The sequence below is a fragment of the Leptonychotes weddellii genome, chromosome 3, assembly GCF_054177405.1.
Source record: "Leptonychotes weddellii isolate Sample4059 chromosome 3, ASM5417740v2, whole genome shotgun sequence".
NCBI lineage: Eukaryota > Metazoa > Chordata > Mammalia > Carnivora > Phocidae > Leptonychotes > Leptonychotes weddellii.
Genome location: NC_138371.1, coordinates 159,186,358 through 159,201,083, shown reverse-complemented (window position 1 = coordinate 159,201,083; position 14,726 = coordinate 159,186,358). Strand labels below are relative to the sequence as shown.

At 42.1% G+C, this 14,726-nt stretch overlaps 1 protein-coding gene across 1 annotated transcript in view; it reads right to left on the bottom strand.

Moving 5' to 3' along the window:
• Positions 1 to 6,381, bottom strand: part of GPC5 (glypican 5) — a 1,215,201-nt gene extending 1,208,820 nt beyond the window's left edge. Inside the window, exon 1 of the mRNA XM_081815097.1 lies at positions 5,872 to 6,381. Within this exon, the coding sequence (XP_081671223.1) occupies positions 5,872 to 6,340 (469 nt within the window). The 5' untranslated portion in view covers positions 6,341 to 6,381. The remainder of the gene's footprint in view (positions 1 to 5,871) is intronic.
• Positions 6,382 to 14,726: the final 8,345 nt, after the last annotated feature.

Genomic DNA, 14,726 nt, shown 5'->3' with positions numbered 1-14,726 from the left:
CGGAATGGATGAAACAGGTGAAGGAGATTAAGAGTAAACTTATCTTATTGAGCATGGAGTAATATATGGAATTGCTGAATCACTATATTGTACACCTGAAATTACTATAACACTGTATCTTAACTACACTGAAATTAAAATAAAATAGAATAAAATAAATAATTTTTAAAACAATAGAATAATAACTTTTTTAAAAGCTGTCCTATATACTGTGACTCGCAGAAGAATGACTAATCACCTTAGGGTGATTTTTAGCATTGACATTAGTGAAATTTGAAATTTCTAAAGCTGAAAAGAGGAAGAACTGAGGACATAGTTGGTGTTGTCTTTTCTTCTAGTTGAAGGTCAGGCTTTTATAAAAGAAAGGTAGATATGGAAAATGACTACTCTCTATTAAAAGTAAAGCTACTGTCACTTAACCAACCAAATCAGGCACAACATTCACAATCTATTCCAACAAAGCATATGACCAAAGTCTCTCGTGACCCCATTTTTAGGTTTATGGTTTCTTCAACAGTTATACCAAGAGACCACTGATTTATAAATCATTTCTGTTTAAGAGAGGCCTCTGTTTGTTGGAATGTTGCTGTTGGTGTTATACCGGTTAATGACAAAATAAATATTATAGACTTAGAAGGTCTTCTTATCAAATCTGGAAAGTAAATTGTACACACACACACACACACACACACAGAGACAAGATAAAAATCCATATTCCAGAAAGTTCTGGACAAGCTGGAAACTGGCTGGGGGGAGGATAGAATGCTATTAAGTTCTCCAAACTGCACCTCTCCTAAAGCCAATTATACAAATACAGGATGTTGGACACTTGGCATAAAGGAACTTAAATTGTGGGATGGAGGGCGGATGGGGACACGCACTTGCTAGTAAGCTGAGTATGAGGAACTGGGGTGTGATTAGTGCAATTCAGGCCCCTGACGGACAGTCATACTCCGTGGCCTTAAAGTAGAAGATCATACTCTCTGTCCTACCAGTAAGGGTCACTGAAGGCCTGGGTAAAAATGGCACACCTGATGCTCACAGCCATCAACACACACTCGATTTCGCGGAGGAGAAAGTGATATGCTTCCCTGACACTGGAACTAAGTCTTGATGTTCACAAGTCAACACAGACAACTTGCACAGACTCAGAAAGTAATGATGGGACAAAGCCTCTAGAGACCTGCGTGTGGCAGGAGAACCACCAGGATATTCTACAACCTCAAAAATGACTCAACAGCCCCCTCTTTTGACCAACAAGAGGCCTGCTGCTTCTTCCATAACGACCACTATCCCCACCTTAACCCTCCTAGCGCCTAAGCAAGTTACAAAGACCCCCCAATTCCTGAACTGCCCTGCTTCATCCAACAGTCCTTGTGATACCACCCACCACAAGCCCAAATCTTCGAAAAAGCCCCTCCCGGGTGGCCCTTCACCAGGACCCTCAGAGCTCCTGTGGTGAGTGATGGCCCTTGCCGCAGCAAGCAACACGAACCCACTTTATTTGATTATAGGACTGTTTCTGGTTGGTTTTGGTGGATGGGCTTCAACACAGGGCCATCCTGATATTAATAATCTGCCCCAACATCAGACCCTTTTATGGCTTTGGAAATGCGATCACCACAACTACGTTGCTCAAGTAGCAGAAAGGGCTAAATGCATGAGAAACAAGAGTCCCGACTTGAGATTACTATCAATGAAAGCCTATGGCCACCAGCCAGTTAACTGTATACATCCCTAAGCCACGCTAGAGGCGCTACTTGGCCGCCCTGAATCCGGGGGTAGAAAAAGCGGTTGCTAGGGGCTCCGCAGCCTGCAGCAACACAGGGCTGCTCCATAGTTTCCAGCAGTTCACGGAAATACACCTATGTATTCATACAGATATTTACCGTAACCTAATAAAAACCATTTAGATAGGTTTCTTTCTTACAGCTTCTACTAGCTCATGAACAGAAACAAAAGATTCACTATAACCTAATAAATTCCATTTTGAATAGATGCTTATTTCCCAATTTTGAAAACAATCATTTGTGACCAAAAAAAAAAAAAAACTATTTATTATAAAAAAATTTTCTGATGTATAAAGATCTAAAACGAAAATGTCACCCTTAAAGGCCACGTCTAGGTAAAAATCAAGACACTAAATAAAAAACTGTAATGACAACAGTGCATTTTGTGAGCACTTACTATGTGCCTGGATTTGTGCTATTTTGCACACACACACACACACACACACATCATTTCATCTATGCAACAACTGCTTAAGAACCAATATTCCCATCTTACAGATGACAAAACAGAGGTTCGAAGAGGATAATCAATTAACCAAGGTCCCACAGCTACAAGGGGCAGAACCAAGTTTTGAAACCCAATGTCTGTAATTCCAAATTCCAAGGTTACCAGGTAGATTGTTTCTGTTGGGGGTGAGAATGAATCAACACTGTCCTTGAAGCAATTATAAGACTAGATCATAAGGAAAGCAGTTAAAAAAATAAAACTATACAGCATTAAAGTGTCCTTTAGTATCAGAATTTGCCACATCAAGTTTATTTTTATTATCCCATTTATGGGCAAAAGCTACCAAGAAAAAGTTACTTTTCACAAACTACTCCTTGTACCAATGAACATCCACTTTTTTAAAACCAGTTGGTATATAAATTACCTGAATATAGTCTTGGATTTTTTTATGAGCTTCTCCTTTCTGAATTACCTTCTTGAAAAAGGGAAAGAATGCAAGTGTGAACAATGCATGTGTGAAGAGAATTTCAATGGGAAGGCATTATCCCTCTTCCCCAATAAATAAAATAAAAATAAAAGGACCTTTAAAAGACACTTTCACTAAGTTTTTTTTCTGAATAAAATAAACAAGAGCAAAGGGCACCTTGACTACTACTTAGGAAATAAAATCAGAATGCAGTGAAATCTGTAATTCTAATCACATTTACACCTTCTCTCCTTTTTTACATTTCTCATCCAACATCCTTAGGAGCTCAATAGGGCTTAAAAGAATTGGAGCAGGATAGAGAACAAAGGTGAGGAGAATTTGAGAAATGACTTGAATGGCTGTTCTCACCATTTTAATAATTCCAAATTGGGTAACATAGTTTTCAAAAGATGTAAAATTCACAAATGTAGGAAGAAAACTATAAAAAGTTGTTCTACCATATTATAAAAACGGGATTCTGACTAGACCTCTCAGGAATTAACCACTTATAGACAGTAAATGAAGGAAGCACAAAACACACACACACCTTTCAAGGAAACAAGTATCAGATTTAAATGTATTAGTGTGGTTTTTTGGTTTTGTTTTGTTTTTTGTTTTTCTGTTTTTTTGGTTTTTTTTGTTTCTAGGGGGAGGAGGGACAAAGGGAGAGGGGGAGAGAGAATGTTAAGCAAGTTCAGATCTCAGGACCCTGAGATCATGACCTGAGCCCAAATCAAGAATCCGACGCTTAACTCACTGAGCCACCCAGGCGCCCCCTAAATGTATTAGTTTTAGTCAGTGAAAGCCCATGTGCCAAATAAATACATTTATTACAAGGAATATCAATATTTGTATTCTTAAGTGGAAATGACCACTTACATTAACTATTGTTCTCTCTCGAGATTGAGGATGATGTTAGAAAATAAGATACCCAACTGCTATACTCAATCAAGCTAAGTGTAATAGATCATATATAAATACAAAAACAAAGCAGAGCAGTTACGAAGCACGTCGTACGTGTGGTTTACTCAATTTGGGAATGAGATTGTTATAGTGGGAAGAAGAGTAGCATCAATGTCAAAAGAAATAGTTTAGTATTTCATTTAATTATTCAAATAAAGCAATCACTAACAATACAGAGACAAGAATGATTCTAATCAAGGTCATTCTAATTCAGAATAATACTTTCATGTGACTTTTTCTTAATGCAAATATCAACAAAATTTGGCCCTTCTTTTCACCAGCTCCCCTGATGTCCCTAAGAGTGCAACCCCACACAGCCCCTTTCATGGGTACTGCTAGGATTCCTCCGTCACCTTAAGCCACAGATAAAGGAAGGTACTAGCAATGGGGAAGAAATCCAGAATGTTATAGAAAAGAAGGTGCTTCCCATCCTGGTTCTTTTTCAGGGGTCATATGTATCAAATGCAAATAAGGACACCATTTCCTTCTCTGTAGGGCAGAGCTTCCCCTTACATCCTGGTAAAAAGGCATACCAGTGATTGAAACTCTGGAATGTTCCTCTTCAAAAGAGATAAAACACACACAAGGTTCCAGAAATGTAACACCTAATCAGTGTGTTACATTCAGCAGGTACCAAAAATACTGAGCTATGAGAAGGGCAGGGAAATCAAGGCCTTACTGGGGAGCTGTCAACGTTTCTTGAATATATCAGCCAAAATTATGCCATTTGTGGGGTAAAATCTAATAATGCAGCTCAGTGCCTTCACCCTGTTCCTGTCCCCAACACAACTCCCACCTTAGTAGTAAGAGCTACTGATAAGTGAGGTTTAGTTTTGCTTTGTTTTGAATAAAAAGAACACACTGATAACAAGAATAGGTTTTAAGGGGGTACTGTTGTTTGAGGAGAGAATTGCCCTAAGCTGAGAATATCAACTATTTTGTTTCAAATAGTATAGGAAAAGCACCTAGTACTGAATAGGCATTCCAACAAATACTTGAAATATTTCAAATATTAAAGACTGATCATGTAAACTAAAATGGATTCAATGTTCCCAAATGCTCAGATTTTCCTTGCAAGATGACTGGAGAACAGGGGTCACAACCAGCAAAACAATCAAGCAAGACAGCTACAGCTCCATAGTGCTAAGAGCAAGTCTTTTCGCCCTAAAAACTCAGGCAGAGGACGTATTTTGGACCCAAGCATCCTCTACAAATCCTTTATTCAACCAATAAGCTCACAGCATTCGTCTGTGTGTTGACTTCATAGTCAGGGTGCATTACTCCAGTAAGATCTTAGCTTCAAACACCTGCCTTTGACAACTAAGACCTAATCTTCCAGACCAAATGAAAACTAGAAATCCCGCCAGCAAAAGGAAATTTGCGCAGCAGGAGTGGGGAGCAAGGGGTAAAGGTGCAGGCAAACGGCGCTTACAAGAAGCAGAATCTACACCGGCTACGCTCACCGTATTCTTTCCCCTTCAATCTCCGGTTATATGTCTCATCCATGTTTAGTGAGCGGCTTCCCAATACGTTCAATTTGATCGCCTGTTGCCGTCACACCTTTCAGGGGTTGAAACTACCCAGGCGTCTGCGAGACACACTGGGTAGTTCAGGTTCCCGCAAGGAGGGCTTGGTGCCAGGGCGCAGAGAGGCGGCTAAGGGTCACACCAGTGTGGGTGTACGGGTCCGAGTCCTAATTTAAAAGGAGACCGGTTGCCCTTGTCAATGCCCCATTCAGCAAAAGAGAAGAACACAGGTTTGTATTTTTAGCATCAAACTTGGAGCGACCAACCCAACTCTGCCCACGACACGAGAAAGCAGCAAACCGAGGCCCCCCGGCGGGGCAGTGGTGAAATTCCCACTCGCAACAGAAACGCAGTCAGGCCGCGCTGTCCCCAGCTGTCAGCTTTGCCGGCCTCTTCCGACGCATCAGCAGGGACTAAGGGAGCCAGCGCGGGCGGCAAACGCCCGGAGCCCAGCTTAGCCGCAGGCGGAGTCAGGGAGTCCCCGCAGCTGCGCTGCGCTCGGGATGTTCACACCGAGCTTCCCCAGAGGCCTCCCCAGGGTTCACCTTGCCCGGCCGGAGCGCCTGAAAGGTCATCTTCCCACGAACGGCCACCCCGAGGGCCCGGGGAGCGCGGAGTCGGCGCTCAGGACGCCCCCGGCCCGCGGCGCCCTGCGCCCGCCCGCCCGCCGCGCCTCACCTGCCCGCGGCGAATCCGGCAGCCCCTTGACAGCTCCCACCATGCGCCACTGGAAAAGTTTCCGAACTTCTTCGCAGCTCTGCACGCCCTCGCTCCGAGTAGCCCCAGCGAGAGCCAGAAGAAGGAGACAGCAACAGCCCGCGCGCCAGGTCTGTGCGTCCATCATCGGTGTCCTCGTCGCCCCTTCCCACGTAGTGGACCCCACTCTCCCCGCGCGCCCTGCGTTGCAGGCGCTGGACAACGCTCGGCGGTCGCGGTTCCCAAAAGGTGCAAGCTGGCGGCAGGCGTTCCGGGGCCGTTCTGGGACACCGGCTTCACCTGGGGGCGCTTGGCTTTCTCCCGAGGAGCCCCGAGGCTGAGACACCGGAGTTTTCGAGCAGAGCGCCGCGAAGTGTCCCTCTCCGGCGGGGGCAAGTTGACGCTGCACCAGGGAGGAAAACGGCTCGAGCCGCACGGAGCCCGCGAGCATCCGGCTCTGGCCACCGCCGCCGTAGCCGCGGACTCAGCCGGCAGCGGCCAACCTGGCACTCGCCCGCCCGCCGCGGTCCGCGGGCAAGCCCCGCCCCTCCACGTTCCGCCCCGCGCCCAGGCTCCGCCCCCACGCCACGCCCCCGGCGCGCGGCCCGCGGGCGCTCCCGCCTTCCTGCTGTCAACGCGACCCCACGCAGGACGGACCTGGGAGCGGCGCTGCCTGGGTCGAGGAAACATAAATAAAACGAAAGCCCGGCCGCGCCCTCCCAGTCCTTCCCGAAGAGCAACGGTCTGATGAAAACAAGAGCGAGTGTATGAAGAGGCTCAGAGAAGATCAGGGATGAGAAACACCAGCTGGAAGTAGGATGAAATATTCGACTGGAATTCGAGGTCTTCAGTACATGGGAATTTGTATCGAAATTGCATGAAATGGGATCTGGACACAATCCAAGGGCAAAATCTTTACAGTGGAAGATCCCAACTGAGAAGCTTGATAGCATTCATAAGGTTTTAAGAGTGTCCATGAGAAGTTAACTTTTCAAAAATTGGATTATGTTACTGCCTTGGAACATTTGTCTGTAACTAACTGTGATTCTCTGAAAGAATTTAGAAATCATAAGAATTCCGTTCACACTTTTACCAGGTTCTTATTATCACAGTAAAGTCCAGTTTATTCTCTTGACAACCTTTAGCATTATATTTTACTTCAGTACTTTGTATCTATATGGGCCCTTCTGAGCTTTATCACCTCTGGAATTTTTAAAAAACATTTCTCAAAGAACTTCTGAGATAAGAGTGCTCAGGGGAGTTTCTAAAAAGGAAGATAGAAAAATGAAGACTTTAAGCAATTTAAAAATGACAAAGGAATTTTGTCAGTTTTTCAATTTACAGAAAGAATAAATTAGAATCGGTAAACCAGTGGGTCACGTGCATTTTCTAAATGTGATTGACTCAACAGCCTGTGAGTGACAAGCGTGTCTTCATCTACAGGCACCTGAAGGTACTACTCTTGAAGTCAAACAAAACTGCTTGAAAGCTTCAGGCAGTGTGGACTATAAATGCCTCAACCACTTAAAAGGAATTTAATCTCAAATTTGATCCCTTGCCAAGAGATAGAGGTGAATAATTTTAAGTCTTAGGTAAGTGTCATGGGACTTTTAATGACCAATTGATATCAAAGACAGCACTTTCAGCAGTAGATTGCTTTAAAACCATTCCAGGGAGATGGCTGAGATACTTCTTCAGTGAAAATAGTGCTCACTGGCCTTTTGACATCAATTCCATGAATACTAGATTTTTTTTGGAGAAGTTCTCTTAATAAATGAGAATTGAAAAAAAAAAAAAAAACCAGCCTGCTTTTAAATTCAAGGACTTCAAGCAAAGCTTTATATATGTATCCCAAGGGGGGCGGGGAGGAACTTCCCCATGAACTTCTCTAGCCTCCAAGCATGGAGAGATTGCTTGGAAATCAGCTATGTGTATCTATGAGAAGAGCAAGAAGAATGACCAGGAGGATGTGTATAGCAACTAGGTGACAGACAGCACTCTAAGTGGTTTTTATGGATACTAATTCATTCATTTAATCTTTAGAACAACCCTATAAAGTCTTTACTACTATTATTGTTTTACAGATGAGGAAACAGGCACAGAGAGGTGAAGTGGCTTGTCCTAGGCCAACATAGCTGTTAAAAGATGCGGCCAGGAATCAAACCCAGACATCAGAATACAGAAATTGTGCTATTAACCTCGGACTCTTGGCCACTCCATGCCCTACCAGAGAACCTATTGGGCTCCATTCAGTTACACCAAAGGTGGTTTATTAATTTATCAGATTTTTTTTACTAGTAATTGTATATAATTTTTATCTATGGAATTTTATTCTACCAGAATTCCTTCTGTGTCAGTATAAGGCTAATAAATCCCCAGGTTTTTCCAAAACTTCTTTTTTCTTTACCAAGACTTCTCCTTGATAGATTTGATCATCATAGAGTATTAGCATTAAAAGAATCCTTAGAGATCACCTGGTCCAATTCATTCACTTGGAATTTCTAAAACAATTTGTCTTGCAAGGGTAAAATCACAAACACAACTGAGAATCATTGATGGTTCAGTAAAAACCAATCAACTAACAAATATTGATTGAACACATACTAAATGTAAAAAAAAAACCACCGTGCTAGGCATAATAGGGATTGTAGAGACATGTAAGCAAATTTTCCTCTCTGTTTTTGCAATTTATTTCAACAAAACAATTAGGTGGGAAGTTATATAAAAATGGAGTGGGGGCTAATGAGAAATTAGTCCATATAAAGTGTCCCCCCAATTACAAAAAAGTTAATATTTGTTTCTACTTTTTATTCCCTATCACTATCACAGTAGACGGCTTGGAAGGGCTTGTTTTCCTAGGAGTATCCTTATGCCAGGCACCCAAACAAACTGTATGTGCTGGCTATGCTCTGAAGCTACAAAGCAAGTTTCCTTCTTCAACCAGAATGCAATACCAAAGTGCCTTTTGTATGAACATTCTAGAACAACCTCTTCATATTATACTAAAACTAATCATTTGTTCAATTTACCTCTAAATATTACAGATGAAGCTAGGGGGAAATTTCCTCATTTTGATAGTGATAATGGCTCATTTTTCAAAGGTTATTCAATAAACATTTATCGAATGCCTTTTATCTAATAGGCATGTGTTCTGCTTTTGAAATACCAATACCATTAGATAGAATCTTTAAACGGTCGTTATTTAAAATACACCTTTGGATCTTCTAAATGCAAAGCTTCTAAGTAACCATTTAAAATGTGCCAACTTGGGGCGCCTGGGTGGCTCAGTTGGTTATGGTAAGTGTCTGCCCAGGGTCCTGGGATCGAGCCCTGGGTCAGGCTCCCTGCTCAGGGAGGAGTCCACTTCTCCCTCTGTCCCTCCCCCCTCCTCATGCTCTCTCTCTCTCAAATAAATAAATATGATCTTTAAAAAAATAAAAATAAAATGTGTCAACTCAAAACCTTGTAAAGAGAAATGAAGAAGCTCAGGTATGATTTAGGTGATCTTAATGATACCACGTTGCCCTCAACCCTAACTACTACTGCTTTGGGCTAAGACTGGCCACTGGTTAGCTCACCCTCAGAAGCTGGTTGGGGTAACTTATGTACCCAATCATTAATAAGAGCTGGTATTTATTAAGTGCTCACAGGTATTACCTCATTTAACATTTCAACCACCCCTGCAGTGACTATTCTATTACTAACGAGATAACAGAAGTATAAAGAAATTAACCTTCCAGAAGCCATAGATCTGATAAGAGCCCAGATGTAAACCAGCCATGCCAACTCGTGCACTCCCTTAGCCACTACACTCTATTGTCTCTGACAAACGTTACCGGTTTTTGGCTCCTTGACTCAACCTATCATATATGGCTAGAACCCTGATACTCACTGCTAGTCCCTGTGTAGAGCCCACTTGATCTCATCTTTCTAGGGGTCCAGAGACCTGCAGTGGCTCTAACCCCGGCCCAAAAAGTGCCTCCCTCAGCAGTTGGCTGAGGTACTACTTGCTCCTCCCTTGTTCCCCCACTAAACTTTCAGTCGTGAGAACTGTATTGTCAGGACTAAAATTCCATGTGTACCTGGACATCCGTGAGCCTTAGAGAGTCGGAAGAGGTTAGCTATGAGTTCTGCTCTTGCCAGATAAGATCCGCCGACCCCACCCCACCCCTACTCAGCAGGAAACGCTCTCTCCCTGGGTCATTCCAGTATCAGACAGACCAGCTCCAGCCCCCCTTATCTTCAACCTAACCTGTCTCCCCTCATCCTTCCTTGGGAACCAAGGGTCACCTCACCCTCCTGTCTCTACGAAGCCGGCCTCCCCCAGCCCCTGCCGGTTCACTCTGCTTCCAAGTACAACCCGCAGGGCCCTGCGTGGTGTGTGGTGTCCTCCTGGACTATGAGTGTATGTGACTAACAAACCGCTGTGAATCTGATCTGTCCATTGTCGTGTGTCTGGCCATCTCAAAGTATGGGGTGAATAGGAGGGGGTTAGAACGAGAATATCCTCAATACATGTGCTTCCACTTAGCTATTGCCAAAAAAATCCTGACTTTTGCCTTGCCCTACCTTCTACCTCTCCCAAATGCAGGCTCTATTCCCCTAGCTGCCCAGCTACAGGAAGCCAAATTGGAGGTCAGTAAGGAATTTCTGCTGCCAAGTAACCAGAAAGAAATTGAAGGATCCTCCCCCCTGATGTCTCCCCAGGTTCAGAGCAATGGTTGAGAAAAAGCTGCCAGCAAGAGAGAACTCCTAGCAGAGTACAACGTTCCATAAAATACTCAAAACCAGACACCACGTTGAAATTTACATGGAAATCAGAAACACATTTTCAAGCAGAGTCTTCCTAAAAATATGTATCTACTGCTAATGTATATTTCCAATTTGAAAATTCTCATCTTCTAATCACCAATACACATTTGTCCATGATTTTGAAATACATTAGATACACTTAGAACCCCAACTATTTTTGGTTTCCAATAGAGCAAAACTCGCATTCATCCATGATTAATTAAACCAATACTTAAGGAAAGGTAACTGCATGAACAAATAAATTCAGTTTTTACCTGTATGGAATACATAATATTCCTACTTAAATAATGGTTTCAGGAATTGCAAAAAAAAAAATCCAAACTTTATCCCTTTTATTGCTGGTTGTTTAATGTGAAAACTGAGCAGTCTCAAGAGTTTATCTGCCCAGCTATAAGCCTTGTGAGTTCAAAGGTTCAAAGGAGCCTACCTCCCCCCAACCCCCTCCACCGTCTGAGCAGTGACTAAATATTATGCACATCCCACAACTTTACTGAATGAATCCCCCCATAAGTTTGACATTCTCATGTGTCCTGCATTAATTTGATCAGAATTTTGATTATTTTTTATGCAGCAACCTGTTAACTTCAACTTAATTGCTAGATTTTTATATTATTTTCAAAGTGGAAAATATCACTATCTGATGGAATAGTATCATCAAAAACACCTCTCAAACCAGGTCATAACTTCCCAACTAAAATTATGTATGGATCATTGTATCATGTAGCATTTGACTTTCAATAAATCTCCGATGTCTGTTTCACTTCTTTTCATTTTCTTTTCTGTGATAAAAATGTGAGCTGGATATCTTTAAAGTTTAATGTTACCACAAAATTAATTATTTAATCAAGAGTTAAAGAATTATTTCCTAATTGTTTTCCTGCAACTTCTGGTATTACAATATCTTAAATATTATTATCTTCAGATTAGGTGGCTTTTAATACTACATATCAAATATTCTCCAGAATGATTATTCATCATCTGTGTCACCTTGGACACAATTGTTAAATTGCTCTGACACTTTCTTTCCTTACCATGTAAAATGGGGGGAAAGTGTAATGACTATGTTGCGATCTTATTGATAGGGTTAACTGAGATAACATAGGTGAAACGTTTTGTAGAATTCTGAGTTCATATAATCACTCAATAAATAGATGTTATTATCCTTCTCCCATTGGAAAAATAGCCATCCTGATCTATTAGTTACATCTTCAATGTAATTAGGGTAATAAATCTGCTCCTCTGAATTCAACAACTATTCAGAGCTAAAAATCTTTTGCCCTCTCTATAGCCATATTACGGTTTCTTTGTATGATTTAGCATTTATGCAACTATCAATTTTTTTTTTTGAGTAATGGAAAAAATGAGCGTTATCTCAACTCAGTGTAGGGACAGGAGAGTCTAAGTTGCCCAAGGTCATGAGCCAAAAGTCATTTTTAAAAGGAAAGAGTCACTCCTCTCTGAACATAATGAGCACTTAGAGCAAGAACTAGAGACTAATTATCATCCGCTTTTTAAGATGCAAAGTGTAGACACTCTACTAATGACAAAGCCTCATAATTGATAATTATCTTTGATTAAAGAGTAGGAAGTTCTTTCAGAGGCTTTCAGTGCTGTGTACCATTGTCATAATTGATCTTTAATTCTTCCATCTAAAGATTCCTTTTATCATATGTTTAATCTTTGCTATTTATAAATAAGGTCCATACATAGGCCTTAATAACTATCCCTAGATGTGATATTACTTTACAAACGTCTTTGCAATTTAATCAGGATTCAGCCTGATTCTTTATATTTGCATATGAAAAGGTACAAGCAGTTCATGCTCTGAGGCAGAGGAGAAATCCCTTGCTCTGACCACTTTTGAATTCTCTTGATCCAGATTTTGTGAAAAGAGAGAACAATCCTCTCTCTGGATGTGTCTGGGGACACTTTACATAATTGCCAACCTTCTGGAGGAGAATGGTATTCTGATCCTTTCTATCTGGGGCGGGGGGTGGGATAGTCCATCTGATCTGTTTCCTATCTATCATCCTAGTTTTCCCTCACTCTTCTTTTTCTGCCCACATTCTCAAATCATCTTGTAACTGCTCTCCTGATGTTCATAAATCACCTTCGTCCAACACCTAGTGGCCAATTTTATGCATATATCTGCTGAACCTGACTTTGCCAGACTCCGTCTCCCTGAAGACTCCAACTTCTTCAGCTTTCCTGACAGTGCACCGTCCTCCTCCAGGCTCTCCAGTATGTCTCTGTTCTTTTGCCTGTTTCTCGCCCTTTCTTCTACCTCCTAAAGGTTAGTATCCCCCAAAGCTCCACCTTAGGACCTCCTCTTCTTTTCCTACATATTCCTAGCAGGATGTACTGTTGAACAGGGTCCTCCAAATTTCACGCAGAACCTCAGAATGTGACTTGATTTGAAAATAGGGTCTTTGTAGATGTCATTAATTAAAGCTCTCAAGATGAAATTATTTTGGATTTAGGGTGAGCCCTGTACCCAGAGAATGGCGTCCTTATAAGAGAGGAAAGGTCACAGAGACCGAGAAAAGGGCCCTGCGGGCTGGGGGGCTGGGACTGGAGTGACGCAGCTACGACCCAAGGAACGACCAGCACCCGAAGCTAGGAGAGAGGCCTGGGATCGTTTCTCCCTCAGAGCCTCCACAAGAAAGCAGCCTGCTGACATGATGGCAGACTCCTGGCCCCTTATACCATGAGAGAAAGGAAAAAAGGAGAGAAACCTGCCGTGTGAGGCCCCAGAGTCTGTGGCTAGCAGGGCTAGACCATGAGTACTGAGGATCTACTGGTTCTCTGACCAATGCCAGTGATTCTGGTGGGTGTGCTAAGTGCTCACTGGCCTTGTCCTCTCATCTCCCGCCTCTGCTTTTTAATTTGGGTACCCTACTATTATCTCAAGTTCTCTTTTTACCAAAGGACTTCATCGTCTTCTCCCCAGTTCACACTCTCCTTCACCCACTGATTTCCCTCTTAAATGAACAAACTCAAGGCCCTGAGGTCTGTTCTTTTCATTAATAAAAATCATCTTGCTAACCCAGAATGTTTTGTATCCTCTTTCTCCCCTAATGCCTCTATGTAATGTAAATTATAAGGTTTGCCGGTGTCTCCACCTATATCTCATATTCATCTTTTTTCATTCCAACTGCCCCACCTTTTCTCATTAAATTACCAGTTGATTGCATTATTTCCCAGAGGGGACTCATCACCTACAGTCTCTTCCTGATCTAAATCATCTTCCATCCTGGGCTCACATCAGGCAGTTTGTGGCAGGCCTGTACTCTATTCAAGACAATTACTAATTGCTGGCAAAGCAGACTCTAGTATCTACCTGAGTATAGTTCAGGGAATACCTGCATCATGTTAATTTGGAGCATTAGAATACAGATTTCTGGACTTTACCCAAACATGGACTCTTGGTTTGGGATCCAGAGTAATTCCCATAAAATGTTTATGCAAGTTCGATATTTAGACAAAGTGAATGCCCTTTATTTTGCTCTAAATCCACTCTCCTTCCTACATGAGCCCTCTGTTTCTGCCAGAGGGAGAGAAATCCATCACTCCTCCCCACCAAATATACCTTGTTTATTTCTACTCATAAGCATTAGTTAGACCTAAAATCACTTTTTTCCTCTGCTCTCTCTTCCTTTAAAAGCTCAAGCTTCTTGTTCTTTAGGAAGACTTTTCCAGCCACATCACTCAAATTATTCTTTGCCACCTCTGGATTCTTATAGCATATTATTGTGGCAATGATTACTTGCTGATCAATTACATATCATTATTTAGGCTATCTGGTGGTTATGCTTTGTTTCCCTAAGAAAATTTTAAGCTGCTCCACACTGTTCACAGGATCTAGTAACTCAGTAAACGTGTGCTGAATCAATGCTTGCAAGGCTAGGTGTCACATCTCAAGTCTAGCCAATTATTATAGGAGACTTAGACATATCCTGCCTCATTAGAAAAACTAATGGGAGTGGATGCTTATATTCCTATTCATTCTACTCAAGTACGATCAT